This window comes from Notolabrus celidotus, chromosome 7, assembly GCF_009762535.1.
Source record: "Notolabrus celidotus isolate fNotCel1 chromosome 7, fNotCel1.pri, whole genome shotgun sequence".
Classification (NCBI taxonomy): domain Eukaryota; kingdom Metazoa; phylum Chordata; class Actinopteri; order Labriformes; family Labridae; genus Notolabrus; species Notolabrus celidotus.
In genome coordinates this window covers 37,794,770-37,809,769 of record NC_048278.1, presented here as the reverse complement: position 1 = coordinate 37,809,769, position 15,000 = coordinate 37,794,770, and the positions used below count along the sequence as shown (strand labels likewise).

The window sequence follows — 15,000 nt, the reverse complement described above, 5'->3', positions numbered from 1 at the left end:
TGTAAATTGGCCCTCATCCTCTTCTGCAGATATGTATGTATAAGTGTGAAGCTGAATAAAAAAATGTTAAAAAAAAGAAGAAAGTGACACTTTAGGAGGTAAAAAGGTTAAGTTTGTATAAAAAAAGTGTCCCACTGTGGAGAGATATGAGTACATTAATGTTTATTTTAAATAAGGCCTTCTTTAAGGTTCAGTTTATGTAACTTCATTGATGTAATAGTCTGATTCAGGACCTGAGAGTTTACTGTTGGGGGTTTAATAGTCTGATTCAGGACCTGGAAGTTTGCTGTTGGGACTTTAATAGTCTGATTCAGGACCTGAGAGTTTGCTGTTGGGGGTTTAATAGTCTGATTCAGGACCTGAGAGTTTGCTGTTGGGGGTTTAATAGTCTGATTCAGGACCTGAGAGTTTGCTGTTGGGGGTTTAATAGTCTGATTCAGGACCTGAGAGTTTGCTGTTGGGGGTTTAATAGTCTGATTCAGGACCTGAGAGTTTGCTGTTGGGGGTTTAATAGTCTGATTCAGGACCTGGAAGTTTGCAGTTGGGGGTTTAATAGTCTGATTCAGGACCTGGAAGTTTGCTGTTGGGGGTTTAATAGTCTGATTCAGGACCTGAGAGTTTGCTGTTGGGGGTTTAATAGTCTGATTCAGGACCTGGAAGTTTGCTGTTGGGGGTTTAATAGTCTGATTCAGGACCTGGAAGTTTGCTGTTGGGGGTTTAATAGTCTGATTCAGGACCTGGAAGTTTGCTGTTGGGACTTTAATAGTCTGATTCAGGACCTGGAAGTTTGCTGTTGGGGCTTTAATAGTAGATTCAGGACCTGGAAGTTCGCTGTTGGGGGTTTAATAGTCTGATTCAGGACCTGGAAGTTTGCTGTTGGGGGTTTAATAGTAGATTCAGGACCTGGAAGTTTGCTGTTGGGGGTTTAATAGTCTGATTCAGGACCTGGAAGTTTGCTGTTGGGACTTTAATAGTCTGATTCAGGACCTGGAAGTTCGCTGTTGGGAGTTTGGTGGGAACAGGCCCGGACAGGTAGCTGCAGCCGCTCCCAGGTAGACTCCAACATACCTGCAGCTTTAACTTAAAGTTAGCTTCACGGTCCAACTCACCCGGGCTCTCTGAGGAGGAGGTTCTGCAGTCCCGACCTCCTAAACCACATGAAGGGATACTGCTGATGTGGAAATCCTCCCTCCGGGCTCTGCGGGGACAAACTGGGACAGGAGGGATCCGGAGAAACCCCCAAACCTCCAGGTTAGCCGGCTAACGCTAGCTAGCTGTTAGCAGGTAGCAGCTAGCTGTTTACTTCCAGCTGTCAGTGTCAGTCCGGCTCTCTGTGGATCCGGATCAGGAGCAGGGTCCTGCGGTGAGTCAGGGCTTCAGACGGACTACAGGAAGAGAGAGGAGACACTTTGTGGAGCTTCGGGGAGAGACGGAAAACTTTACCCGCACTCCGGACCCGCGAGCTCAGCCATACTCCCCGCGGACACCGTTCACTTTATCGGTCCTGCTCACAAACCCGGAAACGGGACCACACAAAATGGAGGCTGCGCTGCGTTCAAGGGCGGTGGGACATTTCACCACCCAGACTCCAAGGTGGTGTTTAAATTATAAAAACTATATTACAGTGACAGAACTACTGCTGTTCATAGAAAACTAAGTATATAACCCCGAAATTATTTTATCTGTACGCACCAAAAAATAACTAATTCCTTCTCTTTCTTTCATCCTTTCCTTCTTTCTTTCCTTCCTTCCTTCCTTCCTTCGTTCTTTCTTTCCTTCTTTCCTTCCTCCCTTCTTCTATTCCTTCTCTTTCTTTTATCCTTTCTTCTTTCTTTCCTTCCTTCTTTCTTTCATACCTTCTCTTTCGTTCATCCTTTCGTTCTTTCTTTCTTTCCTTCCTTCTTTCTTTCCTTCTTTTTCTTTCTTTCCTTCCTCCCTTCTTTCTTTCATCCTTTCTTTCTTTCATTCTTTCCTTTCTTTTTTCTTTCCTTCTTTCCTTCCTTCCTTTCTTTCTTCCTTTCCTTCCTTCCTTCCTTCCTTCCTTCCTTCCTTCCTTCCTTTCTTTCCTTCCTTCCTTCCTTCTTTCTTTTATTCCTTCTCTTTATTTCATCCTTTTTTTCTTTCATTCTTACCTTCTTTCTTTTTCTCTCATCCTTTCCTTTCGTCCTTCCTTCCTTCCTTCCTTCCTTCCTTCCTGTCTGTCTGTCTGTCTGTCTGTCTGTCTGTCTGTCTGTCTGTCTGTCTGTCTGTCTGTCTGTCTGTCTGTCTTTCTTTCTTTCTTTCTTTCTTCCATTCTTTCTTTCTTTCCTTCCTTCCTTCCTTCCTTCCTTCCTTCCTTCCTTCCTTTCTTTCTTTCTTTCTTTCTTTCTTTCTTTTATTCCTTCTCTTTATTTCATCCTTTTTTTCTTTCATTCTTACCTTCTTTCTTTTTCTTTCATCCTTTCCTTTCTTCCTTCCTTCCTTCCTTCCGTTCTTTCTTTCTTTCTTTCTTTCTTTCTTTCTTTCTTTCTTTCCTTTCTTCTTTCCTTCCTTCCTTCCTTCCTTTCCTTCCTTCCTTCCTTCCTTCACTTCTTTCTTTCCTTCTTTCTTTCTCTAGAAAGCCTACAGGACCATGACTAAAGTTTTCTCTCACTATAAAATTAAACTCTTTTATTTTCCTCTTAATATTTCTCATTAAAGTTCTTCTTCTGTTGTCGTGTCTCATTAAATATGTAATTCTTCCCGTGTTGATAATTTCCGATTCTCTGTGAAGGTTTTTGAACGCAGACAAGAATCAGGTGACTTTACAGTGACGCATGCGCAGGTTTGTTATGAGAGGTCACGCATGCGCAGTGCTCGCTGGTCCTGTTCCACTTCCTGTGAAGATGGCGCTGACCGCAGCAGCAGGTCTGTGGAGGACATGCTGCAGGTTGATCCCCAGACAGACCCTCCTGGTCCCCTCTGCTGCCCGGGCACAGAGCACCCTGAGCGGGGACCTGCTGCCCCGGACCTCCTTGTCTAGTCCTCCATGGCAGGATCAGGTCCTGGTCCCGGAGCAGGAGGAGCAAGGCCGACACACCGCGGTGGTGAGCACCGTGAACCGGATCATCCACGATCAGGACTTCGGCCGGCTGTTCGCTGTCGTTCACTTCGCCAGCCGTCAGTGGAAGGTGACCCACGAAGACCTGATCCTCATCGAGAACCACATCGAGGCGGGGTGCGGGGAGCGGATCCGGATGGAGAAGGTGCTGCTGGTCGGCGCGGAGGACTTCACCCTGATCGGGAGACCTCTGCTGGGGAAGGATCTGGTCCGAGTCGAGGCCACTGTGATCGAAAAGACTGAGTCCTGGCCCAAAACCCACATGACTTTCTGGAAGAGGCACCGGTTCCAGAGGAAGAGGATCATCGTCCAACCACAGACTGTGCTGAGGATCAACAGCATCGAGCTGAACCCCAGACTCACATGAGACCTGTGATGGATCACTCAGACTCACATGAGACCTGATACCTTGAGGACTGTGATGGATCACTCAGACTCACATGAGACCTGATACCTTGAGGACTGTGATGGATCAGACTGGTTCATGTGTTCATATTGTTCATGTTTCAGGGTGTTTTAAAGCTCCAAACTGACTGAGGTCCATGGACTGAGTTCACTTCAGTAAATAAAGCTTCATCTTTTTCAGAGGACGGACTGAAGTCTTTGAGTTTAAGTCTTTGAGTTTAAGTCTTTGAGTTTAAGTCTTTGAGTTTAAGTCTTTGAGTTTAAGTCTTTGAGTTTAAGTCTCTGAGTTTAAGTCTTTGAGTTTAAGTCTTTGAGTTTAAGTCTTTGAGTTTAAGTCTCTGAGTTTAAGTCTTTGAGTTTAAGTCTCTGAGTTTAAGTCTTTGAGTTTAAGTCTTTGAGTTTAAGTCTTTGAGTTTAAGTCTCTGAGTTTAAGTCTTTGAGTTTAAGTCTTTGAGTTTAAGTCTTTGAGTTTAAGTCTTTGAGTTTTAGTCTTTGAGTTTAAGTCTTTGAGTTTAAGTCTCTGAGTTTAAGTCTTTGAGTTTAAGTCTTTGAGTTTAAGTCTCTGAGTTTAAGTCTCTGAGTTTAAGTCTTTGAGTTTAAGTCTTTGAGTTTAAGTCTTTGAGTTTAAGTCTCTGAGTTTAACTGATTTAATTTTAAGGGGGAAATCATGTTTATATACCTGATACAGGACTCACAATAACAATGAAACCATGATACAGTGGCTCTGCTATGTAAGTCATTTAAAGTCCACCAGATAATGAAACTACAGAAGAGGATCAGGACAAACTGAACATCTTTTATTTTGAAAGTTAGGTCAGTTTAAAAAAAAAGATGAGATTAAAGTCAGAAATCAGATAAATGGTCCTGATTCTGACTTTAAGCTCAGAATTTTGACTTTTCCTTATTGAGTTCTGGAACTCTGACATCACAGTCAGAGTTCTAGAACTCTGACATCACAGTCAGAGTTCTAGAACTCTGACATCACAGTCAGAGTTCTACAAGTCTGACATCAAAGTCAGAGTTCTAGAACTCTGAGAGAAAAGAGTTAGAGTTCTGACTTTGATCTGAGAATTCTAGAGTCTGACTTTTTTCTTTCTGAGTTCTAGAATTCTGAGATGACAGTCAGAGTTCCAGAACCCTCAGATCAAAGGCAGGATTTTGACTTTTTTCTCTCTCAGAATTCTAGAACTCTGACTCAAATTCAGACTTTTTTTTAATTGAATTGCAGAATTCATCACTCTGTCTGGTGTCTCTTTTGTCCACACGGTCACTTCTGTGTAATGTTAGTGTGTAATGCAACCTAGAAAAAAAGGAGCATACATACAGAGAAAAATGAGGCACGACTGACTGTAATCTCAGAATTGACTTTTTTTTTAAGAGTTCTGGAATTCTGACAGAAAAAGTTTTAGACTTTTGCCTTTGATCTGAGAATTCTAGAATTCTGACTTTTTCTCTCAGAATTCTAGAACCGACTCAAAATCAGACCCTTTTTTTTAAAAGACAGAATAATATATTTTTTAAATGACCATCTAAAATGTTTAGTCAGTGCTCCTCATCCTCTTCTGTGAGACACAGCAGGTTGTGTGATGAACTGAAGAATATAAGCTGCCTCTAAAAGTAAAGTGAAGGAACACTGCCACCATGAGGAGTCATGACGTAATGACACTGATAAAGTTAGAGGGGGAATCTGGTTATAAAGCTGCATTACTCTTGAATTAAGATTTTCATATTTGGTGCCAGTACTATGATCAATATTTGTTTATATAAGTCCTGAAAGTGATTCAAACACCCGATACATGACTCACAATAATAATGATATCATCATAAAGTGGTTCTGATAAATGTTAATTTTCAGCCTGTCATAATGAAACTACAGAAGAGGATCAGGGCCAACTGGACAATTTTTTCTTTTGAAGGTGAGGTCAGTAAAAAAATGTTTTTAAATCCTGAGATTAAAGTCTGAATTCAGAGTAAAAAAAGTCATGACTCTGACTAATCTCAGGATTTTTTTTTTTTTTTTAAGAGTTCTGGAATTCTGACATCAGAGTCAGAGTTCTAGATCTCTGAGAGAAAGTGTCAGAATTCTGACCTCAATCTGAGAATTCTAGAATTCTGCCCTTTTCTCCACGAGTTCTAGAATTCTGAGATGACAGTCAGAATTCTAGAACCCTCAGATCAAAGGCAGAATTCTGACTTTTCTTCTCAGAACTCTAGAACTGATTCAACATCAGACCTTTTTTTTTTTTTAAGTTATATTTTTGGGCTTTTCGCCTTTATTGGATGGACAACTAAAGAGAGACAGGAAGTGGGGGGAGTAGAGAGCGGGGTCAGACATGCAGGAGAGATGGTCAACCGGCCAGGAGTCTAACCGGCAACCTCTGCGACGAGGACTGTAGCCTCTATACGTGGGGCGCTTAGACCGCTAGGCCACTAGCGCCCCAAGACCTCTTTTTTTTTTTGCTAGTCTAACCATCTAAAAAGTTTAGTCAGTGTGACACACAGCAGGTTGTGTGATGAACAGAAGAATATAAGCTCCCTCTAAAAGTAAAGTGAAGGAACACTGCCACCCTGAGGAGTCATGACGTAATGACACTGATAAAGTTAGAGGGGGAATCTGTTCATAAAGCTGCATTACTTTTGAATTAAGATACTGAAATGTAATACAAGTCATGAGTCTGAACAGTGATATCAATGTTAAATAATATAAGTCCTGAAAGTGATTTAATATTAAAGTCATCCTGGTCTTCAGTCGAGTAAACATGAGGCTCGAGTAGTGCAGGGACTTCCTGTTCCTTTAAGTTATCGTGTATTAGGAACAACTTTTAGCTTTTATAATTCAGACAATTTTTACAAGATTCATAAGAAGTGTCCTCCATATACGGTCAATGATAGAAGTTGAGTTTTTGTGAAGCCTTTAATTAGTTTGTTTTTCAGACCCTGATGAATGAAGTTATTCTGAAACATATTACAAAGTCTATCAGCTGTTTAATAACTGCTGCTAGGTGTTATGGAAATTATGGTCATGATCTTTTTCTGTTTCGACCCTGAATTCAATCTCAGGTCTAGATTTGTTCCCAGCTTCTCCAAATCCTCCAGCATCACATCTTCACTTCATCAAATCTGAAACAAAGATCAACACACACACACACACGAGCTCTCCGACAGTCTGCAGGACAGCTGCTTTATTTAGAAACCTGATTGAGTCGACAGCAGAGGAGCGATCTGAAGGCACTGTTTGAACATTTCTGCTCAGTGGTCACAAACTTGAATCTGGACTGAACTCAAACGCAGGATCAGGAGCGCCGTCCAACAGGCGGCGGAAAAAAAGAGAGCGAGCAGAAAATCTCAAATGAATGTTAACAGATTGATATTCATGAGTTTAGAAACATCAGCAGCTTCTTTAAACTAATCAGAACTTCAAACAGCTTCCTCTGATTGGTCACAGCAGGCTTCACGTCCAATCAGAAACCTGGACTTTAAACCGTCTCTGATCACGAGGAACTAAAACTCCGAACGTCTGAACGTTTGCTGTGACGTTCATCTACCAACAGAAAAGCTAAACCTCCTCCTCCTGAGAACCATTCTCAAAACAGAATCTCGAGTATAATCTTCAAGAGTCCGATGAGAATCGTCCAAAATATCGACTCCTCCTCCTGAAAGTCGTCCTCGGCCGCCTGAGGGGATTTCTTACTCTTGTGTCCGTCCTCTGAATTGTACGAGCCCTTGTGGAACGGGTCCTGCAGAACCGTCTGATCGTAAAACACTCGCATTTCAAACTCGCTCTCCTTGTGCGACGGGTGCCCGTAGATCCCGATGCCCACGGGTCTGTTAAAGTCCCCCGGCACCACGACCACGTCCTGCCCGCAGGTGACCGACTGCAGCTTGTAGGTGTCGAAGCTCGGCCGCAGGGTTTTGTCCGACACGTAGAGGTCGGCGTCTCCTTTGAGGCTCTGCATGTGCAGGATGATCCGGCCATCGTGGTTGAGGCGCAGGTAGCTGTAGTTCCCGGCGCCGATGTGGCCCTGGACCACGTGGAGAAGGACCCACTCCTCGGGGACGCCGTCGTCCTCCGAGGAGTTCAGGAAGCCTCGGACCTGAGTCAGCAGGAGGGCGACCAGCAGAGCGCTGCAGCTCAGCATCATGATGAAGGCATCGGACGGTCAGTCACCGCCTGGACCACACCAGACTGCTGAAAACAAGAGAAGAAGAAACGCTCAGTGAGACCTCCAGTAGAAGAAGAAACTCTAATGTCTATCTATCAGTAATCCCTGCCAAGTGAACCCGGCCGGATCGACCTGTTAATCAAGACCACGTTGTGCAACACTACCTCACAAAAGATCCCTTTATGATGTCAAGTCCTCCAGCGACTGACCAAAACCACAATCACACCAGGAACCTGAATGTTACAGACATGACTCTGTAGTGGAAGTCACTGCATTATAAACAGACATGACTCTGTAGTGGAAGTCACTGCATTAAAAACAGACATGACTGTAGTGGAAGTCACTGCATTATAAACAGACATGACTGTAGTGGAAGTCACTGCATTAAACACAGACATGACTCTGTAGTGGAAGTCACTGCATTAAAAACAGACATGACTCTGTAGTGGAAGTCACTGCATTAAAAACAGACATGACTCTGTAGTGGAAGTCACTGCATTAAACACAGACATGACTCTGTAGTGGAAGTCACTGCATTAAAAACAGACATGACTCTGTAGTGGAAGTCACTGCATTAAAAACAGACATGACTCTGTAGTGGAAGTCACTGCATTAAAAACAGACGTGACTCTGTAGTGGAAGTAACTGCATTAAACACAGACATGACTCTGTAGTGGAAGTCACTGCATTAAAAACAGACATGACCCTGTAGTGGAAGTCACTGCATTAAAAACAGACATGACTCTGTAGTGGAAGTCACTGCATTAAACACAGACATGACTCTGTAGTGGAAGTCACTGCATTAAAAACAGACATGACCCTGTAGTGGAAGTCACTGCATTAAAAACAGACATGACTCTGTAGTGGAAGTCACTGCATTAAAAACAGACATGACTCTGTAGTGGAAGTCACTGCATTAAAAACAGACATGACTCTGTAGTGGAAGTCACTGCATTAAAAACAGACATGACTCTGTAGTAGAAGTCACTGCATTAAAAACAGACATGACTCTGTAGTGGAAGTCACTGCATTATAAACAGACATGACTCTGTAGTGGAAGTCACTGCATTATAAACAGACATGACTCTGTAGTGGAAGTCACTGCATTATAAACAGACATGACTCTGTAGTGGAAGTCACTGCATTAAAAACAGACATGACCCTGTAGTGGAAGTCACTGCATTAAAAACAGACATGACTCTGTAGTGGAAGTCACTGCATTAAAAACAGACATGACTGTAGTGGAAGTCACTGCATTATAAACAGACATGACTCTGTAGTGGAAGTCACTGCATTAAAAACAGACATGACTCTGTAGTGGAAGTCACTGCATTATAAACAGACATGACTCTGTAGTGGAAGTCACTGCATTAGAAACAGACATGACTCTGTAGTGGAAGTCACTGCATTAAAAACAGACATGACCCTGTAGTGGAAGTCACTGCATTAAAAACAGACATGACTCTGTAGTAGAAGTCACTGCATTAAAAACAGACATGACTCTGTAGTGGAAGTCACTGCATTAAAAACAGACATGACTCTGTAGTGGAAGTCACTGCATTAAACACAGACATGACTCTGTAGTGGAAGTCACTGCATTAAACACAGACATGACTCTGTAGTTGAAGTCACTGCATTGAAAACAGACATGACTCTGTAGTGGAAGTCACTGCATTAAAAACCAGACATGACTCTGTCATGGAAGTCACTGCATTAAAAACAGACATGACTCTGTAGTGGAAGTCACTGCATTAAACACAGACATGACTCTGTAGTGGAAGTCACTGCATTAAAAACAGACATGACTCTGTAGTGGAAGTCACTGCATTAAAAACAGACATGACTCTGTAGTGGAAGTCACTGCATTAAAAACAGACATGACTCTGTAGTGGAAGTCACTGCATTAAAAACAGACATGACTCTGTAGTGGAAGTCACTGCATTAAAAACAGACATGACTCTGTAGTGGAAGTCACTGCATTAAACACAGACATGACTCTGTAGTGGAAGTCACTGCATTAAACACAGACATGACTCTGTAGTGGAAGTCACTGCATTCAAAACAGACATGACTCTGTAGTGGAAGTCACTGCATTCAAAACAGACATGACTCTGTAGTGGAAGTCACTGCATTATAAACAGACATGACTCTGTAGTGGAAGTCACTGCATTCAAAACAGACATGACTCTGTAGTGGAAGTCACTGCATTAAAAGCAGACATGACTCTGTAGTGGAAGTCACTGCATTAAAAACAGACATGACTCTGTAGTGGAAGTCACTGCATTCAAAACAGACATGACTCTGTAGTGGAAGTCACTGCATTAAAAACAGACATGACTCTGTAGTGGAAGTCACTGCATTAAAAACAGACACGACTCTGTAGTGAAAGTCACTGCATTAAAAACAGACACGACTCTGTAGTGGAAGTCACTGCATTAAAAACAGACATGACTCTGTAGTGGAAGTCACTGCATTAAAAACAGACATGAATCTGTAGTGGAAGTCACTGCATTAAAAACAGACACGACTCTGTAGTGGAAGTCACTGCATTAAACACAGACATGACTCTGTAGTGGAAGTCACTGCATTAAACGCAGACATGACTCTGTAGTGGAAGTCACTGCATTAAAAACAGACATGACTCTGTAGTGGAAGTCACTGCATTAAAAACAGACATGGCTCTGTAGTGGAAGTCACTGCATTAAACACAGACATGACTCTGTAGTGGAAGTCACTGCATTAAACACAGACATGACTGTAGTGGAAGTCACTGCATTAAACACAGACATGACTCTGTAGTGGAAGTCACTGCATTAAACACAGACATGACTCTGTAGTGGAAGTCACTGCATTAAACACAGACATGACTCTTCTACACCTTTGCACAGTCATTAAATTGGTCTCTCTCTTTCTTATGTCATCAGAGAGGAGGGTAACTATTCGACTAAGCCCACACGGGTCTGGCTCTGAGCTATATTTCAGAACTTTTAACACCATATGAGCCGACCTGCAGCCTGGAACCTCCTGGCTGTTCCAAAGTCTAGGCTTCAATCTTAAAGGAGACCGAGCATTTTCAATCAGGGCCTCTGGACTTTGGAAGACCTACCCGAGGAGATAAGGCTGGCAAAATCTGTAACACCTTTTAAACCTCTTCTTAAAAAATCACTTTCATGTGATGTCGTCTTCTTACTGCCTTTATCATCATTTTACTTTCTATCTCATTTTATTTCCTTTAATTGTTTTACTCTCTTAATGCATCATTTACTGCCTTTAGTGGTTTTATTCATCTGGATTTATGTATTTCTTCACCTTTTGTTATTCTCTCTTAGCTTTCATTTATTCTATTTTAAAGTCTTTTATCACTTTTATATTTTTTTTTTCTCTTGATGATTGTATCTGTTTTGCTTTTATCCCTCTTTTCGTGCTTTATTCCTTTTTATTGTTTCTTTCTTTTTATACATCTAGTCCTCTTTCTTTCTTGGTCTCTCTGGTCTTGGTACATATTGTTGGGTTCTTGTGATGCCTGTGACATCAGGTCAAATCGTTGTTGGGTGCTCTATAAATAAAGGTTTTATTATTATTATTATTATTTGTAGTTATTTAACCTGTAGTAACCCTGGGCTGCTGAGTGTCTGCCTCCTCCCAGTCCACTGAGACCTGGGTCAGACCTGTAGGTGGATCAGACCTGTAGGCCTGTAAGTGGATAAGACCTGTATGTAGATCAGACCTGTAGACTTGTATGTGGATCAGAGACCTGGGTAAGAGGAAGAACCCTGAGCAGCTATAAATAACCTGCTCGGTGAGTCTGACCTTTGAGACCATGAACATAAAACACTGAGAGGAGTGAAACTCTTTGACATGAATCTTAATAACTTCACAAACATTTAAATTACATTAAATCTGTCGAGTTTCACTTTATTAAACTCTGAAAACATTAAAACATTAAACTTCCCGGAGCTCTGAGCTGAATGCTAACATGCTAACTGTGTCCACGTTTCACCCTGTGAAGATCAAACTCCTGATTATAAACCAGCAGAGAGAGAAACAGAGACTTTATGATGTAAATAATCTGATTATTCATCTTTTAATTTAGAAACAAACAAACAGCATTAGCCTGAGCTAGCATGAAGCTAACACTAAGCTACTGGTTACAGGTTAGCACGCTGCTAACGCTAAGCTAGGTGCTACTTCAGTTTGAGCTTCATGTCCTGTTAAAGTTCCTCAAACTGAACCTGCAGAGGGATTTAAACCCTCCGTGATTATTTAAAATGTTAGTTATTAAAGATAAATATCAGTAAAGTGTGAGAAACTCACTCTGCTTCTTCTTCAGCATCTTTAAATCCAACCTGCTGAAACTAAGTTCTCTTCTTCTCCTCCTCTCCGCGCGCTCTCTCACAGCAGAGAGCAGCTCACTGCTGCCCCCACCGGGGAGAAGGAGGAACTGCACCCACCTGAGATTTATGTTACTATAATCATAAAAATTAAACTTATTCATACATCTTCATAACTGTTTGAGAAAAAGTTGAAATTAAAAAAATCTATACATTTTGTTTTATTAATATAACCCAGAGAAAATGTTAAGTGATGGTCAAATACACAGATAAAAATCGTTTCATCAAATAAAAAAATATTAAATCCCCTGTTAAATGGCTGCAACCTCTGTCATCTATATTTGACACTAATTTGATGTGTAGATAAATTGTAAATTCACTTGTATTATATTTTAAGCTCATTTCTGTTCATATTTTTCCATAGGATACACTAATTTTAACTTTTAGAATTTAATATTTACTATTTTGTGTGCTTGCTGTTATTTTTTGCACTATCTGTTTTGCTGCTATAACCTAGTAAATATCCACGTTGTGTTTTTTTTGGAAAATTTGGAAACCCTTCATAGATTATGTAAAAAAAAAACAATCCAACACTGCAGTATGGAGTACTGCATTTTTAGACCGGAGGTTGCCGCTTGGTTGAGATCATAGACTGTAAATAAAAATGGACAGCGTTGCTCCGCCTCTTCCCGTTGTACAGTTCTGAAGCCAAAAAATCCCCCTCCTGGGCGCCGCCATTGTGCAGCCAGAGCCTGTGAAGCCACTGTTATAAGCTCCGCCCTACAGGGTAACATCACAAGACGCTGTGTGTCCTTTGGAGTTTCACTCCACGGCGGCTGTGAATCAAAGGAAACAGGAAGTAAAACCCCGTTTTTTAAACTCTAATAACCAACGAAGAAGAAACTTTTCAGGATAAAGAGTCCTTAGACACAAAACACTCAAATACTAACTTCATATAACCACAGCATACGGATGGGAGAAACATTCGTACCACGTGTATTTATGTTTTAAAGTTTGACTGCTCCCCCATTCAAATGAATGGGGGAGACGGATTTTTGGACCTATACTGCAGTCAGCCACCAGGGGGCAGACACACTGCTGAAAGCCTCACCACCAGCAGAGGGAACATCTCCCTTGGTTGAGATCAGGGTGTACAGCGTGGTCAATCCAAGAGTGAACGTTAGCAAGAGACCGCTTACACAGCTGCTCCCCTTAGCTTATCTTGTGCGCACAAGATTAAAGTGATCACCTTTGTTAGACTTTAGGGATCCGAAGAATCTGAATCAGATTGATCTAATCCAGTTTGTTTTTTTAAACTATCAATCAATCAATCTTTATTTGTATAGCGCCAAATCACAACAAACGTTATCTCAAGACTCTTTTACAAACAGAGCAGGTCTAGACCACTCTATGTCAAATTATGAACAGAGACCCAACACCAAGACAGGGTAAGACTCAGTCTGACCCCACCTTAATCCACCATGAGCATTGCACATCGCAGTATTTAGCTAGTTACAGTGGAGAGGACAAACTTCCTTTAACAGGCAGAAACCTCCAGCAGGACCAGACTCATGTTAGACACACATCTGAATCTGAGACCGAGTTGGGTCTGGAAAGACAGATAGAGGGGAGTAAGAGAGAGAGGTGATAGTGATGAGACGAGTAGTAGAAGCTGTTGCCGCTGGAGTCCAGCACGTCCGTATCAGCTGGAGTCCAGATCGTCCGCAGCAGGAGGACGTCTACGGCAGCTCAGAGGAATCTACGAGACAAGGGAGCTCAGGGACTCCAGTAAGGTCTATGGTTAGTAACTTTAATGGGACAGGCAGAGTTAAAGTAAGTGATGAAGGGGGTTGGGGGGAAGGGGGTGAGCTAGGATCCCAGTGTGTCAGTGTGCCAGTTCCCCCGGCAGTCTAGGCCTATAGCAGCATGACAAAAGCTGGTCCAAGCCTGATCCAGCTTAACTATAAGCTTTGTCAAAAAGGAAAGTTTTAAGCCTACTCTTAAAAGTGGAGAGGGTGTCTGCCTCCCGGACCCTGACTGGTAGATGATTCCAAAGGAGAGGGGCCTGATAACTGAAGGTTCTACCTCCCATACTACTTTTAGAGATTTTAGGTACAACTAGCAAGCCTGCATGTTGGGAGCGTAGAGTTCTAGAGGGGTAATAGGGCACTATGAGCTCTTTAAGATACGAGGGTGTCTGATTTTTAAGGGCTTTGTAGGTTAAAAGAAGGATTTTAAATTCTATTCTACATTTTATTGGGAGCCAGTGAAGAGAAGCTAACACTGGAGAGATGTGCCACAAGGGAGCTGGATTTCCTGATCCCAAATCTGGATTGCTTAATCCTGTAGAACAGATGATATGAGACATTGATCAAAGTGTCAGGCGTGTAAAACATGTGGTATGACAGGCGGTGTATCGTCAAGTGTTACTTTATTTGGACTGCATATTTACGTTCGCCTCGGGATCACTGAAGTCAAAGCTGTCCTGCCCGACAGATCTTTAAATCAGAAGCACAAAAACATCCCACAGGTTGAACTAAATTCAGCTTCATTAGAAAAAGACAAGAACATTTAATGTCTCTGCACGGTCGACACAAAAAATCAAGCAGCCAAACGCTGCCCGAAGGTTTCTACAGACACTTTATGAAAGCAAAACTGTGTAGACATTTAAAACTTCTCTCTGCAATCGTCTAAGTCAATCCGTCACCATGTTTTTTATTCTCATCATCATCATCATCAGGTGTGACTCAGCTGTTTTATATATTTACACACACGTTATTCATCATCAGGTTCAGTGCTGCGTTAACCGTTTGTAATCCAGTATGATCATCTCCTGGCCTGTGAGATAATACAAAATAAATTACAAATCTGTTTCCAGGCATGCACACTCACACCTCACTCATTAAAATCAACTGGTACTAATTTCACATCTTTTGTTTTTTATAATCCTTTATCACTTTAATGAACACCAACTGTAGTTTAAACAAAAGAAAACAAAAGAAAACAAACGAAAAAACAAAAA

General features: G+C 41.8%; 4 protein-coding genes across 5 annotated transcripts in view; 1 reads left to right on the top strand and 3 right to left on the bottom strand.

Annotated features, from left to right (window-relative positions):
- The window catches only part of wipf2a (WAS/WASL interacting protein family, member 2a), a 23,155-nt gene extending 21,594 nt beyond the window's left edge, over window positions 1-1,561 (bottom strand). Inside the window, exon 1 of the mRNA XM_034688974.1 lies at window positions 1,110-1,561. The gene's annotated coding sequence lies outside the window, so the exon portion shown is untranslated. The remainder of the gene's footprint in view (window positions 1-1,109) is intronic.
- Window positions 1,562-2,822: 1,261 nt separating this feature from the next.
- mrpl21 (mitochondrial ribosomal protein L21) lies at window positions 2,823-3,673 on the top strand. The gene has a single exon (XM_034688975.1). It carries the CDS (start codon window positions 2,865-2,867, stop codon window positions 3,444-3,446), a length of 582 nt encoding a protein of 193 aa, XP_034544866.1. The 5' UTR covers window positions 2,823-2,864; the 3' UTR covers window positions 3,447-3,673.
- Window positions 3,674-6,639: 2,966 nt separating this feature from the next.
- Window positions 6,640-12,090, bottom strand: c7h6orf120 (chromosome 7 C6orf120 homolog). Of its 2 annotated transcripts, none has more exons than XM_034688347.1 (2): window positions 11,962-12,090; window positions 6,640-7,673 (listed from the first exon to the last, which is right to left on the bottom strand). In XM_034688347.1, the coding sequence occupies exon 2, from the start codon at window positions 7,624-7,626 to the stop codon at window positions 7,069-7,071; it is 558 nt and encodes a 185-aa protein (XP_034544238.1). In that variant the 5' UTR covers window positions 7,627-7,673; window positions 11,962-12,090; the 3' UTR covers window positions 6,640-7,068. The 2 variants fall into 2 exon arrangements, with proteins under 2 accessions (XP_034544238.1, XP_034544239.1); XM_034688348.1 differs by having other exon boundaries at window positions 6,640-7,670; window positions 11,962-12,084.
- A 2,302-nt stretch (window positions 12,091-14,392) lies between these two features.
- Window positions 14,393-15,000, bottom strand: part of npepps (aminopeptidase puromycin sensitive) — a 36,537-nt gene continuing 35,929 nt past the window's right edge. Inside the window, exon 23 of the mRNA XM_034689023.1 lies at window positions 14,393-15,000. This exon is cut by the window's right edge and continues 1,574 nt beyond it. The gene's annotated coding sequence lies outside the window, so the exon portion shown is untranslated.

Excerpts from the sequence above, each read along its gene's own strand:
- mrpl21 (XM_034688975.1), top strand. The coding sequence starts at position 2,865 with ATGGCGCTGACCGCAGCAGCAGGTCTGTGGAGGACATGCTGCAGGTTG.
- c7h6orf120 (XM_034688347.1), bottom strand. The coding sequence starts at position 7,626 with ATGATGCTGAGCTGCAGCGCTCTGCTGGTCGCCCTCCTGCTGACTCAG.